The 16,479-nt window shown below is 44.3% G+C and overlaps 2 protein-coding genes across 9 annotated transcripts in view; one reads left to right on the top strand and one right to left on the bottom strand.

Moving 5' to 3' along the window:
* Positions 1-5,863, top strand: part of RD3 (RD3 regulator of GUCY2D) — a 44,789-nt gene extending 38,926 nt beyond the window's left edge. For 5 of the 7 annotated variants that reach the window (XM_069009591.1, XM_069009590.1, XM_069009594.1 and 2 more), the window contains exon 3: positions 1,205-5,863. In XM_069009591.1, coding sequence (XP_068865692.1) covers positions 1,205-1,502 — 298 coding nt within the window. In that variant the 3' untranslated portion in view covers positions 1,503-5,863. The remainder of the gene's footprint in view (positions 1-1,204) is intronic. The other 2 variants (XM_069009589.1, XM_069009588.1) reach the window with 1 other exon arrangement.
* Positions 5,864-11,313: 5,450 nt separating this feature from the next.
* On the bottom strand, positions 11,314-15,911 carry LOC138107857 (protein FAM133-like). Of its 2 annotated transcripts, none has more exons than XM_069009601.1 (7): positions 15,835-15,911; positions 15,403-15,474; positions 15,037-15,174; positions 14,324-14,376; positions 13,622-13,705; positions 13,295-13,387; positions 11,314-11,883 (listed from the first exon to the last, which is right to left on the bottom strand). In XM_069009601.1, the coding sequence occupies exons 2-7, from the start codon at positions 15,470-15,472 to the stop codon at positions 11,833-11,835; spliced, it is 489 nt and encodes a 162-aa protein (XP_068865702.1). In that variant the 5' UTR covers positions 15,473-15,474; positions 15,835-15,911; the 3' UTR covers positions 11,314-11,832. The 2 variants fall into 2 exon arrangements, with proteins under 2 accessions (XP_068865702.1, XP_068865701.1); XM_069009600.1 differs by lacking the exon at positions 15,835-15,911 and adding an exon at positions 15,648-15,820.
* Positions 15,912-16,479: the final 568 nt, after the last annotated feature.

Here is a 16,479-nt window from a genome sequence, read left to right on the forward strand (position 1 = left end):
GCTTATTTAAATACAGTCCTACTGTTGTCCATCCTTGTTAAATTCTGTTGGAGAAAAATACCAAAATGCTTACCTTCTACATTTTAGCTTCTCTGAAGTACAAATACCTGGATTTTAGTGAAGTACTAGTTTAACTCCGTGTCTGCTTGCAAGTATAATTTTCATGTTAAGAACTGATTATTTATTAGAAGAGTAGCCATATTACCATCTGTCACAAATACATACTATTATGGAACAGTCAGGATATCTACATGACCAGTCTGTGAGCCTTGGAAGGGGATCCCACACTCTCCAGGATGGGGACAATTCACCCAGCAAGGTGTCAGGAATGACATGTTCTCTTCATTGTCCAGCCAGTGGCCCATTCTGGTTTCAAGAAAACTATTCTGCCCTGCATCTTGTCTTCCTCACGTGCAAAATAAAGAGTGGTGATTCTTCACTTCCTTGGTGTATTAAGGTAGCTTAAAAAAAGGTCAACAAACTCCATTTTGAGCTCTCTGCTGAGAAGGCATTGAAATAATTCAGAGATACAGCATCGTGCTGCCAACCAAGATGTTTTCAGCTGAGCCAGTCCATTCCCTTACAGAAATCCATAGGAAGATGAAACACCACTTCACTGAAAGTTAAATATTGAAAGACTACCAAACAAAGTGACTGGATTTTCCTTTGTCTAGAGGCTATTGGGTAATGCTGTGGGGAACAAGAATTGGAAACAGGTAGTCTAGTGGGGCTTTTCCTGGTCTACCCTGAGCTTCTGGTAAGCTGCAGTTCAGGGACTGTCTTGAGCAAGGATGTGCACTTGGACAATCATGTTTAATCAGCAGTGATGGGGACATTTTCCACAAACTTCTCCAATAATTTTGTTTCTTAAGCTATTGATAGCACTGAGTTCTGGCCTAACAGGTGTTGTGTGAAAAGAGCACTTCCTTCTGTTTCAAACTTGCCTTCTAGCTTTGTTTGGTTCTCCCTAGTATTTCTTGTGCTTATAAGAAACAGTGATTCATCGCTTCCTTACATTCCCTGGCTTGCTTGTCATTTTAGAGACTTTGGACATATTTTCATGGCCCCTCCTTGTTGTTGTTCCCTTCAGTCCAGGGAGTCCCATTTAGGAGGAAAGTGCAAGTTCCAAGCCTAGCAGAGTGATTTGGCAGCAATCTGTAATTTGATGTTTTTAATCAAAGCTGTGCCTTGACTGTGCTTCCAGGTTCCGGCAAGTCGTTGCTGAGTACGAACCAGAAGCGCAGGAAGTATCCCAGCTCTTCCGCTCCGTCCTGCAGGAAGCTGCTGAGAAGATCAAAGAGGAGGAAGAGGCCAAGAAGCTTGCAAGGCAATGGAACACAAAGAACAGAACCAGCCTCTCCTTAACAACATTTAAATCTCGGTCCAGGATTTCCCCATTCATCAGTGACATCAAGACCATCTCTGAGGATGTGGAACGAGGCACCCAGCCCAACAGGAGGGTTTGGAGCATGCCAGAATTTCGGAACACCAAGGATTTCTGACTCTATACTGAATAAGGTTTTTAGACACTGATCTTTCAAAATCCCAGTTAACCCTTTTTTAACTCTACTGTTTCTTCTCTTTTCCATCTCTCTCTTCCTGCCTGTCTCTGTCTTGGAAGCTGTGTCCATAGTAACCGCTGCTGATGCCTGCAGTCTGTGACACCATTTATTACCAAACATGGTGGCCTTCCCTTTAACTCAGTAGCTATTCAGTAACCTTAAGGGCAAGGCTTACTTACTATCTCATTTTTATTACTGCTTTCTTGTGGAAAATGAATTAGTTTTGCTATGTCTGTATTCTCCCTTTCCCCTCCAGCCTGGATGTAGTTATCTATAAAAACTTTTGGCTCTAGCTACTGAGACCTGCTGGCTGGACCAATCTTGCTGAAAGCAAGACAGCCATTTAAATGAGTGAGGCTTGCAGGATCAGGCTTGTGAGTTAAAGCTAGTATCTGATTTGGAACTGAACTTCCTTTCCCAACTAACAGCCTTCCTCAGTGCTATGACAAACTTCACAGGTAACCTCAGCACTGCTCTTGATCCACTTTTTTGCTGACAGTTCACAACCCAACCTGAGTAGAAACAGACCCAAGCTTTTTGAGATTAAAAACCAATCATGTTCCACAACAACCAGTTTATGCATGTTCAGGTTTCCTGGGTATTTTCTCTTTTGTGCAGGCAGAACCCCCTGAACCTTGCACCTGCAGAGTAGATAGAAATTTATCAACCTGCTGTGTAGATACACAGGTGGATACCTCAGTGCTGTGTCAAGTGCTGTTCTGGGGCCTCAGTGCTCCATGTTGCTGAGGTAGGTACTCCACCCCACACCCCAGAAATAAATCAGTGGGCTGAAATTAATGTTTATGGCCAAGCCTGAAAGAGTGCCACAGTATCCATGTAAAGGGAAGGATGAAGGGACTCAGCATTCATCTCCAGGGCTCTCTCTACAGTGGCAACAGTTGAGATCATCTGAGCTTTTTGCTGCTCTGAGTGACTGAAGGGCTCTGGCAAATGATGGCTCTGCTGAGACCTTGGAGAGACAGGAAAATGCCACTAAGGAAAAGGTCCTAAGGCCCTAACTCAGCATCTGTAGGGAGAGCTCTCACCAGCAAAGGGAACAGTAGGGCACGCTGTGAAAGTCAAGTGTCCTGTAGAGAACCCAAGCGCTAGGATGCTTTGCGGTGACCAACGGAAGATAGGGAACGAAGAGGGGGATTTGCCTGTATGACTGGCTTTTGGGGAATCATCTCAGTGGGGTACAGCCTCCTGGAGGACCCTGTGGCTTTGTTGTTCTTTTGTCCGTTTCCAGCTATTTTTCCCTGGGGATCTTTGCAACAGCATGTGGGTTCTACAGCCAAGATTAAAACCCTTTGAAGCTGTGCCAGCTCTGGGAAGAATTCCAGTACATGAAATCTATCCTAGACTAGAAATGTGCAGTTTCTTCCAGAGATTGAGGAAGGCAGCATTAAAAAAAGATCAAGATCAAACCCCTAAGAGCTCTCTGAGACTGCAGGATTCTGGCTCTTCCTCTCTCCCCTCTGGGCTACGTAAGATTGAAGACAAGGCTTTTTTACTAGCACCAGGCTGCAGTTTCTCTCCCTTGGTAAACATTGCTGCCAGCAACCCTCCTAGGGACAGAAAGCAGCTCACTTTTAACTAAAAAGTCAGGGCTTCCAAATACAGCATCCAGTTTGGGACAGGCTATTTCAACTGTAGGTCAGTGAGGGAGAGTTTAAAGCCTTCTGACAATCAGCTTAGTGTTTTTCAGCCATACGTCCTTGTGAAGCAATGTGATTGCATATATGAAGTAAAAACAAAGGCCTGACATACTTAGCATAGCCTTAGCTGCTTAGAAGATGTAGGACCTCTAGTAAGGGGTCACCACAATTTGCAGAAAAAACTATTGTTTGGAAAAGAGTCAGCCTTTTTTTTTTTTTTTTTTTTTATTTGCAAGCCACTGTATGGTACCGAAGGCTGAGACGAGTTCATGAATTTCATGCTGCAGCTCTGTATTCATTTTACTTGCACTTATGTTCTGTTTGACACTTTCAGTATTGACTGTATCGATGCGATGTTTGATGGACTGCTGGGAGACACGGGACATTCTGACACACTGCCACAAAGCTCTTTGTTACAGTACAGTGTCAGTAGTGTCAGCTCACTCTTTCTTAAGGAGAATCAGCAGTAAGTAACTTCTCTGCAGCAATGCAGAAAGCCAAGGAAATCACTGAAGAGGGTTCACACTATCACAGCAGCCTGTGATTGTGCTGTGTCCTTCATTAACAACTTCCAGCTGGCAGACACCATTCTCGTGCATCAGCCAGCAAAGGAGACAGATCTGACCTTTGGTCAAAGCCCTGCATGCCATAGAGGCCAGGCTGTGGCAGTGCTGGTGACAGCTGTTTTGCCTCAACTTACCTATCATTTCTAATTCCACAATAAAAAGTAATCCAAACTCTTAAACAGTACCACTCTCCCTCCACCATTTCTGCAGGTTACACTGGGCTCACAGCAGGATCGGATGATAGAGGGATATTCAGATACCAAGCTATGAGAGTCCTATTCTTACTCCATGCTATCTACTCTTACAGGAGTAGAAGTAGTACCATGTTTGCCTGTAGCCAGCTGCTTGGAGACTGACTGCGAGCTCCTGCATTGTGCATTGCAGCAGCAGGTACTGAAGCAGAGCTGGGAGGTGATCAGGATGCATGACTGCTGCACTGCTTGTGGTGCTCATTTTTCTTAGAAATGCTGTAGACTGAACCTTAAATGATCTTTGGTCACAGCATGCAGCAACAACTACCCACTCATGTTTGCCTTGTCCTAATTCCACATTTGGTGTGGCTAAATTAGGGTCAGTTCAAATGAGGAGCATGAAACTCCTGACTGTCCCCACCTACTGTGCTATGGTCCGTGGCACTGAGCACACACAGCAGGCAAACCAGATTGCTTCTGGCTAAAGCCAACCCAAATGATCCACTGCAAGTAGCTCAAAGACCAAAAATCTGGACTAAGGGTGGTCTGAAGTAAACTCTCATAAAACCTGTGTAATATGAAGATCAGGTCCTCACAAGCAACTGACTCTACAGCTCTGCTCCTCCTGGGCTGCACTACTTGCTGGTATAGAAAAACAAACAAAAAAACCCTTTTCTACATGGCCTTGATTTGACTCTCTGATCTGTTTTTAGCACCTCTTGAAACCTAGTCCTGTGTCTTAATTATTTAAGGAGAATAAAACGTTAACTAGCAGCACATCATCGCTAACAAACAGAAGTGAACCGAACAAGAATCATTCTAAATCCTCAAACACTCTCTCAGAACTGAGCAAGGATTTTGGTATCAGCTCAGAGCATCGCTGTTGCCCCATTGCTGACAGTGCTGTGCTGTCCAAAGGACATTGTCACACACAGGAAAAAGCAGTCCTAGACTTGCTATACCTTCTAATAAGCAATGGCAGCAGCTCAGCTGCACTGCTCCGCTTCCAGGGGTTAGCACTCCTTAGAAGCACTACTCACCTGAGGGAGGCTGTGCAGCCCTGCTCCTGTGGCTTCTAGAGATGAGCCTGGCCACAAGCTGTGGCAGCCAGAAAGGATGTGCAGGCAGGAGCTGAGGTTCCTCACCCACATCAGCATAGAGTTCAGGCAGCTGTCATGCCATGGGGAACTGGAGTAACCTCTGAGGGAAATACCTGTCTGCTGACACTGCACTGTTTATACATTTCATCAGGGAACCTTGGAGAATTAAAGCAAAGCTGTGGAATATAAACCAATTTATTTGTACTTGTTGTCTTTAATTAAAGATCTCCTGAAATATAATCTGTCCATATCTAGCCAAACACAACAGCTGTTCCACTGCCCTACTGTGTATGTATCAAAGAAGGAAGGCAAGAATGCTAAAGGCACTTGATCTAAACAAAAACCTCCATCCTCTCTCTACAGGCTACAAATGCAACTGCCCACCTTCTATCTACCTCTACTATCAGATCTCAAGATATAAGGTGATAAATAACCAGGATTAAGCAATTGCAAAGGTCTGAAATTCTCTGAAGCTACATGGTCTGCAGATACAACATTGAATTGAAGTCTTCATCAATGTGCTTCCAAGCACGTCTTACATTAACCAGTATTACCACAAAATGAGATGATATGAGAGACAAAATGGATGTTTTGTCTCCAGATACTTTTGAGTCATTCCGTTGATTCCATACCTGATTCTGTGTACTGGAACACTCTAATATCAGCAGATGGCCCCAGATGGCTCAGGGCTCCCTGTGCTAAGCACCATATATACAAAGCATGCATATGTTTAACAAAAGGGAACCATTTTTTCCCCACATGAAGTATTACTGAAGCATGAATTCCACTGCTTAGCACATTCTGCACATCAGACAGATGAGTGGTTCCAAAAGGGGACTGTGTGAGTACTGGGGATTACTAAGCCACAGTGCTCTAGATGCAACCTATAGCACAGGGCTTAAGCTATTGCTTGCCAGAAGCTGTGGACAAGCAAATCTGTGTTGTTACTTACACTACTTCCCCCAGATATTGCTATAGGCCTCTTCCAGAAGGAAAACTACAGACAGTTTGACTGGATGGCCACTCTGATATTCCTGTGTTCTGCTACACCTCCCTGCTGTAGGACATGCTACTGTAGTTTTGCCCAAAAGCATTCTGAGAACTGGACTGCATCAGTCACAGCCTTTTTGGCTGTGCCCTGCAATAGAGGAAGGGCTATTAGGCTTCCCTCAGTTCCACCCACTTGTGCCAGGCAGAGACATCATAATTACAGTGCCTGCTTCTCCCTGGTACTGCTGTCCATGTATGAGCTGTCAGCACAAGGGACCTCTTGTTCCCTTTGCATGGTCAGACAAGCCATGTCTCAAACTGGCTTACAGCAGAAAGATGCTCTGCTGGCCCTCAACACTGGGTCTTGGGCCCAGGTCTCCCAATGACCAACATGTATTTTCTGTGCATTTGCTGCACACAGATATTCTCAGACTAAGGGAAAACCCTTACAGAATGAGATCTTAAACACAACAGAAAGGTGAGAAAGAGGCCTACAAGAATACACTGTATACACTGTCACTGTACACTTCATAAAATTATAATTTGTTAGGGTCCTGGCTAGGATTATCCCACAGATTACAGCATCTCACCTCTATATTTTAGCCACAGACACGTTGCCTCTACCAAGTAAATGTAATCTGACCCAGGAGCAGAGACACCAAAGCGGGGGAAAGAGCTTCTGTGTTTCTGACATCAGTGTATCTGCTCTCAGAATGTAATTACTATTACATCTGTTTAGTGTTCACAGTGCTGCATCCTCAGAGGCCCCTATCAGGTCACAGTCCATGTACAGTACTTTTTGCAACCCGATTCTCTGCAGTGTCAGGTTGCCTAAAGCAATAGATTGCACTTAATTTGGTCTGAAGACTATTTAAATAACCAGATGTGTTATGAAGCAGTGACAGTGAAATACTCCTTATGTTGGTGCATTTTCTTTCTATATTCTAGCACTGGTATTTAGGAGATGGAGAAGAGCAGAGTGCAGTTTCTGAAGAACTCAGCAGCCCCAGGTAGGGTGGTGCACCTTCCAGGCTCCTGCTGGCTCTCAGCAACCTGCTCCTGTTGCATTCAGCTACTGAGAAGTTAAAGGCTTCCTGCTGCCTTTGGCACACAGGCACCAGCAGAAGAGGCCATTGTCTGTCCTCAGAACAGCCAAGGGCAAGAAAGGAACAAAGACTGGATTAAATTCACAGGACAGCAGTAACACATGTTCCCCATAAACAACCATAATTAGGTATTTGCAGGCTAATTATAGGGTTTCAGAATAAGAAAGTGCAAAGCCAATGTCCAAAAGGTAAAAAAAAAAACCAAACCAACATTTCTGCGACATTCCAGCTGGACAGCAATGCCACCTACCGGCAGATATTCGAACACCGACCGACCAGGGAAAGGCAGCAGCTTCCTAACCAGGCCTCTCGTGACAAACGCAGATTCCTCCCTCTCACACCATTGTTCTGTCAGCCCTAGAGCAGCTCACGAATGGAGAACAAAGTGAACACAAGTGATGTTAGCCCTGGTGTTCAGTGCCTGAGTAGAAGATGGCACCAGTGGCCAGCATGCTGGAATGGGAACAGCTGCCATCACATTGTGCCTCTCAGGCTGGGTAGTAAAGATGTTCTTGCTGCTCCAAAGGGCTCTCCAGAGGCCTCCTTAGACCCCTCAGCACTGTCCAGCTCATCCCTCAGACAACACTACATGAGTCATAGTCCGCACAATTTAAGACTGAAATTGAACAGGCAGGGAAAAAAACCTTCTGCTGTCAACAGGCAAACAAATCACAATCTCTGCACTGGACAGTAGTTTTGATGATTAATTTTGTCCAGAGATGGAACTAGGTAGCTGGGTGCTTGCCAATAATTTTAAGAAGCAGCTCCTCAAAAACTATCACCCTACAGCTTCAAATATAACTAAGTGCAAAGTGGAGGATTCTCAGGTGTGCCCAGGACCTCATTCCTTCAGGAAAATCCACTATGACATAAAATCCAGCCATTCCACAGAGTCCTCAAATGACTCCAAGGGGAGCTCCCAACCCTGAGTGTTGAACCAGAACTTTGGAAACTTGTTTCTAAATACACACAGCAAAGACCGTGAGGAGTGTGTTTAACACATGAAAGGACATCAGAGCTCCACCAGCCATCAAGGCCCTTGCCCACACCAGGAGAGGTTCAGCAGGTGACCCCAGGGCAAGTCACTCCAGCTTCTCGGACCTCTGCTCTTCCTCTGTGTGTAGAGCTCACTCAGATTTCCCTGCTGCAGAGGATGACTGGGAACCTCATACATTCCTGCAGCATGAAACTTCAAGTACATCCAAACAGCACAACTTGCCCAAGTTTAACCATATCGAATATTGAACTGCTACCAAAATGGCAGGCCCTGCTCAGACATCTTAGCTCCATGGAGCCAGGTACTTCCAGTCAAAGTGGCATTTATAAATATTTCCTGAGCTTTTCACCTCTGCTACGTTTTTGTGTGGGTAAAAGAGTTAAGTTCAAGCCAACTGTAAAGGAAATGAGTAGGATTGCACTGCCCACAAGAACTGGCTGGGATAGAATACTTTAAACAGTGCCAAGGAAGATGGGCATGGCAGCAGCAGCTCCGAGAATGTAGCCTTCCCCTCCTTTCCATGACAGTGACTTCTGTTTCCGAAAATTCTGCTGCTAAAAAAAAGTCAGTTGAGTTCTGCATGATTCTCAGAATGGCAAATGGTGCAGGAACACAGGAAGTGAGCATGGTAGGGAAGACTGTCACACACACACACACATAAAAAGAAGGTTTCTCATCTGAAAGACTTCTATTATTCAGCATTTTAGGAAGAAGCTCAACTTGCCCAGCCAGGTAAGCTTCTGCAGCCCCTGCCTCATCACCTGACCTCTGCCCCACTCCATGACTTCTAACAGCAGGAGTGTCCTTCCATCCTTACCTCACACCTTTTCCACTGCTCTGTTGTTCCAGCCTTCACCTCCGCCCACGACTTGCACTTTTTGGTAGACCTCGTCTCAAGTCTCTCTATCAGCCATGTGTGTATCAGGTTAACAGCCCACGCTGCTTCACAGTTCCCTCATGCAAATTTCTCAACCTGATTGTCACCACAATCTTACTGTTGTAACCTTCTCATCTGGTTCAGTCTGTGGTGCAGCTGCCACAACAGGGATCTGAAGCTGTTCTAAGAAGCTGTCCTTTAGTGAAAAGGTCAGTAAAATGAACTTCTGCCTGAGGGTGCAAGGCAAGTATTCTGGCTGTAAGGGCCTGTGCTCACTAGGGAGGACTGGAATCTACCTCAAAGATACTCAGCCCCAGGAAGATGCACAGGATCTCAGTGCTTGTGGGGAAAGATGGAGAAGGGAAGGATGCAACATAACTCAAACCTCTTTAGAAACCTGAGAATCTACATCGAGATGGGAAAGACAGAAAATGAGGCTTATAAATGCAGCAGCTGCTGGGAAGTTTCAGAGAGCATTTTAACTGACTGGGCAGGAGAGAATAGAGCAGAATCACTGCCACAGAGTTTAACCAGCTCAGCTTTCTAGAAGAAATGATAGCTTCGAAGTAAATGGTGGCACAGAAATAATTTAAAGCATCACCATATTCAGCATGCAAAAAAAAAAAAAACTAAACAGAAAATTCCTCTGTTCTGAACACACACACACACACACACACAAAAAGCGTTTTTTTTTAAAGAAAAAATTGTTTAACTCATTTTTGTACCATGGGAGTTGGCAACTACCAAAATCCTAAAAGACCACATCATACTACTAAAGGGCCTTTGCCTTTTCCATACTAATGTGGAACAGGGCAGGAGTTTTTATGATTTTGACCAAGGCAACAAAAAGTAAATTATTTAAAGTACGTATGAACCTTCAACCAATGCAGTTCTTTAAAACTGTGATCTCTGGGTTTCCCATTCCTATTTTCTTTCCATCTTCCAAATTTGTACTCCCTACCCTGCACCGAGTTTTCAGAAATTATATTATCTTTACATAAAATATAACCTAGGGAATAGGAAGGATGTTAAGTGTCTTCTAAGAGTGTGTTTGGGATTAACCTTATGCAAAGTCCAGAGACAAAAGCTGCTTATCTGGGCAAGATGCTTTGACATCACTAGCTAGAAAATACCAGAGTAGCATAAATCAAAGCATAATCCCCATAAAAAAAAATACGGGGTTTTCTTGTTTGGTTGTTTTTTCCCCCCTACTGACATTTCAGAACAGTGCTTTCAAAAAAACCCTTTCCATTGTCAGATTAAAAGTCAAGGAAACTCCATTTCTTACCTATGTTTTTCCAAGTTTTATGTTCATAAGGATGTAAGGAGTTGCTCTGCTGGATCAGAGCTTTAGTCTCTAAAGAGTTACATCTCTGCAACAACTACAAAATGCTTCACAACAAAAGAAAACTAGGGAAAGGAGAGGATTCTAGCATCTTCAGAAGGTTTCACACATCAAAACAGTTATAAAATTATCCCTTGAGCAATGGTACAAATCTTCAGGTTTACTTCAAAACACCGTAGCAGACAGAGACACAGTTTTCCATTTGCTCTTTTAATGAACTCCCCCCACTCTGACTGCTGTATACTTGATGTTCTTGTCTAAGTCAACTCTCCTTGAGTCCTTCTTTCAGGCATTCCTAGACAGTAGCTCCCGAGGAGCACCTGCTTCGCGAGTGATTCAAGTGGAACTCCCACAGCAGGGTTATGTACAGAGGAGCCTGCTGGGCAACCAAGAGCCAAGGTCTGGAAGGAAGAGTGCAGGCACTGAGCAAATTACCACAGCTGGCAAACCCACAAGCTGTGCTGGGCTGCTGCTGCCTGTCCATACCTGTCTCATCTCATAGTGGACTGTCAACAGATCCATAAAGTCACTGTCACTGCCTGCCTCAACACCATTCCACAGCTCTTTCTCCATCACACTAAGGTATGTCCACAGTGTGTGCCTTGCTGCACTTCGAACAGAGGAAGATTTGATACATGGCTCACAGGATCAGAAAAGCAGGCCAGAACTCCAGAGCTTTTAGTTTAGGAACTGCAACTCCAGGTGCAGGGGGTAAGCTGTCTATTGTGAGCTGAACAACTGATTCAGATAAACAAACAAAACCAGAGACCTTTCCTGCTTCTATTTTAGGATAAAAATAATTTGCTACCGTTATTGCTCTAGAGTATTTTGTTGTTACACTTTCTAATGAGAGAGAGCGCAATGAACTGTCCAGAGAAACATCACATCTCAAATTCTGAAAGAAAATAACATATTAGTGAATGAACTTTCAAAAAAAATCATTTATGTAAAAGGATGTTCTATTTACAAAGGTCAATTTTCTCTTTAAGCATAAGCATAACCACTACCAGAAAAAAATATACATAAAAGACACACCTCATCTTTCAAATAGACATTTACAAATACTCTGCTTAAACCACTAGAAAAATTAAGACATTTGAAATCAAGAGTGCATTCTGCATGCAGTTAGGATAGAAATTACATTACTGGATTTCAGTGTGTCATTTCTTATCATTGTGAACAACACACACTTGAGCTTTTCTAAAACACCACAGCCTGGCTATTACCTTAGAATCTCAAAAGGAGGACATGGATCTTCATTAACAAGTTATTAGCTACTCTTCATTTTGCCATTAAAAAAGGACATCCCAATTGTCTTCTCAGTAGGAGGGTCTGGTCTTGTCCAACCTGGCGTCCTTTTCCCTGAGTTTCCCTGTAGTGTTTTGCTAGGATGATGGTTGGCTGGGCACATCTACCAGTCCTTGGTGAGCACTCTTCCCATCACAAGGCAGAGTTCAGAAATTCCAGGAGCTGTGCACGGTTCCGGTCTCTCTGGAGAGCAGACAAACAGTGGCACTGGTTGAACAGACCTGTACTCAGTGGAGCAAGGCCACAGGTCCCTGTTTTCTGTGGGGTTTTCACATCCCAAAGCAAGTGCCACTGACACCGCTGGGTCTAACCAGCTACCAGTGAGGCGTGGGTGTCCAGGGGAAGTGCCAGGCAATGGGCAATGGGGAGACAAGCTGTCACTATTCCATGAGACATTTCCTAAGTGGCTCCCTGCAGAGGCTCCACTGGCTTGTCATCATGCAGCTCACAGCCTGCCCAGAAGGGAACTCACAAGCACAACAGATGCTCCCCTCTGGTGTCTGAGGCAACGTTCACTGTACCCACAGCAAGTCCTGTGCTTTGGGAAGTATCTTTTCTTTTTCTATGCATAAACAGCAGCTTGCAGCATACCAGACCCCTGAATTTAGGTTCTTTCTTCACATAAGAGATGGCCCACCCAGTCAATTCCAGGGATTTTTATAAAAAATTATTGAATCTTTAAATTTGGTAAGGAGTGGATGTTGTTCAATTCAACAAGACCACGGGCACCAATCAAAAAAGGACCAATGTCAAATATTTGACATCAAATATTGTAACAAGCAGGTTACTGGAACAGAACTAGCAAGCACTCAGCATAATTTAACACACACTTCGGTGCCACAGAGAGAAGATAATGTCTTTTCAGTCAAATTTAACTCAGAATGCTCAGGGCTGCTTTGGTAGCTGTAGAATGAATTAATAGGGCTGAATCAGAATCTGCCAAGCTGAATACCTCAAGGAAGTAGCACTTCCTAATCAGTGCCAGAGCCCTCTGCAGGTCACCCTAAGGTGTGGAAATTGTTGAAAAGAGTGAAGGTATTACTTAAGTGCTGAGTCCAAACATCCATAGCAATAGCACACAACATGATTCATGATACTTATTTCCCTGGGTATCTCAGCAAAAACATTTGACTGCTTTGAGAAAATGCAGGAGCATGTGGTCCTAATAATACTACTGGGTTTTTTTAAATTCCTCTCTAAATAAAGGCTAGTCTTGCATGTGTTAGGAAAACACAGTAAAGTAGCAATTACAACAACTGATCACAAGAGACTGAAAGAAGATGAGTACAATTAAAACCAGTGTAACACAAAGCTACAAGCTGGCTAATGATTAGAGGCTGAAATTCTAAGGACCTGCACCAGCATCCTTTGGTTTATCTGCTCATGACTGAGTATTCCAAGCCCCGTCATAACATAAAACCTGCCAAAAGAATGAATTAAAATATCTCAGAGGGCACTACAGCCACACTAAAAGCTACACTCAGTTTACAACTCCTAACTGCAAGACCCACTCTTCTACAAAAACTACTATTAGAAAAATATTAAAAGATACAGTATTTTCTTCTTAGGGACATTCAGACTCTTTAACTCTTACCTCTATATCTTCCTTAGTCTTCTTTATTTTCATCTTGATTTTCTTTCCAGTTATCATGCTGTAGTTTTCATTCTTCTTTTTGTTTTTGAAGAACTTAAATGAGATCACACATTAAAAAGACGTAAGCTTTGTTCTGTAATATTACAAATCTTAAGTAAAATTAAAGACAATGATCTTTTATGCTTCCTGACTGTCCAAAACAACAGAGATGGGTTTCTATTGTTGATGACCAAACGGGTGCTCTTATTTTTTTGACATTTTTATGACAGGACGGATTAAATATGTAGATGAAAAAAAACCCAGGGCTTCACACTCGGACAAGCATACCTTGGAAAGCTGGACAGGTCCTGTTTTCTCTTTCCTTTTCTTCTTTTCTTTCTTTTTCTTCATTTTGTTCTCCTTTTTCCTCTTCTACAAGAATAAGACATATGCTCTTATGCTTACAGACTAACAAGGGCAAAAACCCCCACACCCACAAGGATCTCTCAAGGCCACTCAAGTCAAGACAGCCACTACTGCTTGCCTTCACCACTTGCTGGACAGGGAGTAGCTGAAGTACACAGAAAGTAATACAGCAGGGTTAGCAACCCTTGGGATTGTGAGGAACAGAAAAGGTCTGATTCCCCATTCTCCCTCTTTTACAGTAACCCCAATATATAAAATCACTGAAAATGAAATAGAAAAATTACAACAGCAAGAACCCACCACTCGCTTCTCTCACTGACTGTAAATAATTTCTTCTGTCAAATTCTACAAAGTTATCAACATTCCCACTTCTCTTTTCTTCAGAGACTACTCTAAACTCCAGCTGGACCAGCAATGACTGGCAAAAGTAACTTTTAAATTATTTCTCTTTTTGTATAAAGTCAAGCACCCATTTATCACTTCAGACACCACAACCCTAAAAGCATGATTTAGATTTACACAGCCACAGACAAAAGCATTGTCTTACAGGACATTTAAGGATATTGAAATATAAAGAACTATTTTCTGTTTGTTAACTACTTATTTCTCTTTGTAAACTTTTACCTTTTTGTTGTGTTTTTCTTTTTTCTTCTTCTTTGATTTAGACTTAGGAGAATCTAAAATTAAGGAAAAAAACCCAACAAAATCAAACCCTGTAAGTTTAGCATTCTGAAAAAGGCATCTGTGTTACAGATGAGACACACAGAAATGTGAAACATAGGAAGAAAATGCTTTAATTCAGCTATGTATATTGACACAGATTGAACTAACCCCGAGAAAGAAAACACATCAAGTTACTGCCACTTACTGGACTAACATGGAAAGTGAAAATACCTGATTTACTGATTCTGCAGATGTGCTGGCTTCATGTGAGTCCTCAACATTAAATGCTTGAAATGTTAAGACCAAAGTAGGACTAAACCAAAACTCACAATTCCGGTCTAGATAGACTAGTGAAGTAAGAAAAGATCTGTGTTTTGAAAATGTAATGAATAGAGGGGCTTAAATATATACAGCATACTGCTACCAAGTAACATTTATTTGAATGGCAGTTTCTCTTTTGAAGGAATTTAACACAAGGACATTGCAAACTGTGTGTGAACTGGCACCTTTACACACAGTGGAGGAGGGTTATGAGAGAAACACGCTGAACCAGCAGCACTGGTATTCCGCACTGTCACTCTGTGGTGGTTTTGCCACATTTAAAACAAGCTTTAAATGCCTTCAGGGGTGCTGTCGAAACTGGAAAATATTAAGTGCAAGTGGAGGTAGCTTACCTCTACTACTACTGGAAGAGGATGACCTTGAGGATGACTGTGACGAGGAGGAAGAGGTGGATGTACTGCTAGAAGATGATGTAGATGAAACAGATGAGGATCTGCTTCTGCTGCGCTTTCGTTTCCTTTTTTCTTTTCCTTAGGGCAACACAAGTCAACAGTGACAAGCCTGCTGTGGCCTACAGAAATGACTCTTAGCAGAATTTAAACACAATAAGCCCCTGTTTTGAGGGGTTGTTGTGTTTTTCCCCACTCTTCCAGTGTGCCATGGTCTACTGCCATCAGCAAGTGACCAAACCCGGTAAGCGACACAGAGGGCGAGACACAAACATACACCACCGAACAGCAACAGATCACAGCGCCTACCTCGGGCCTTCAGCCCTTCTTCTGAGGCTGCACACACCGTCCTACTTTTTTCATCCTCCCTGTGATCCATATCTAGTCAGAGGCAAAAGTACATTCAATAACATCATTCCCAAAAGACTTTGGGAGCGGGGGAAAAAAAGGGCAGGGCAGAAACAGAGGAAAGGAGCGAGCACGCCCGAGGCAGCGCCCTGGAATCACAGGCTGGGACAGGCTGGAAGGGACCACAGAGGGGCACCCGGTCCAACCTCCACGCTCCAGCAGGGTCATCCCGGAGCACATGGCACAGGATCACACTGCCGTCCTATGACACTGCACCACACTGCGTGGGGAGAGCACCTTCAGGCTCATCCCCTTGCACCAGGAACCGGAGGCCAGACCCGCGTTTGGGCGCCGCTAGCGCAGACGCCAGGGGGGTTTTATCCCCACACCTACGTGTCGGGCCGTCGGTGGATCACGGATCCCGCCCAGGGCCCGCCCACGGCCCTCAGCGGTCAGAGAGCCCCGCGCCCCGGCCCGGCCGCCCCAGCGCCCCGACCCACCCGCGCTGGGGCCGCGGCCGCCCCGGCTCCGCCGCCCCTGGGCCGGCACCGCCCGCGACCCGGAAGGGCTGGGGCCGCCCGGCGCCGCTTCCTGCCCTCCCTCACGGCAGCCGCGGGCACACGGAGCGGAGCGCGTCCTGCTCCCCCGCCGGCCGACGCTTGGGGCTGTGCCCTGCCGCGTGTCCCCAGCCCCGCTGTAAAATACCGGCGTCCCAAGCACGCAGTAGTCATGGGATACTGGGACAGTTCCTGTTCCTGCTCTGAACCGAAACAAATCCGAGCCCGCCCCAAGCAGAAAGCACCATCGCAGTGCATCCCCAGACCTCGAGGACATGCATCTGATCTAGTTTAGGATTTACGGAACCTGCTTTACGATATTCAACTGCAAACCAAAATATCCATGAAGCACATTGATTTTTAATCTAAAGCAGTGTTGGTTTGTTTGTTGTTTGGTTTTGTGTTTGTTGTTGTTGTTTTTAATTAGTGTAAACAAATACCAGTACTCCACATCCTTAAAATCTGCTTAAATCCAGCCAAA

The sequence above is a fragment of the Aphelocoma coerulescens genome, chromosome 3 (assembly GCF_041296385.1).
Source record: "Aphelocoma coerulescens isolate FSJ_1873_10779 chromosome 3, UR_Acoe_1.0, whole genome shotgun sequence".
Classification (NCBI taxonomy): Eukaryota; Metazoa; Chordata; class Aves; order Passeriformes; family Corvidae; genus Aphelocoma; species Aphelocoma coerulescens.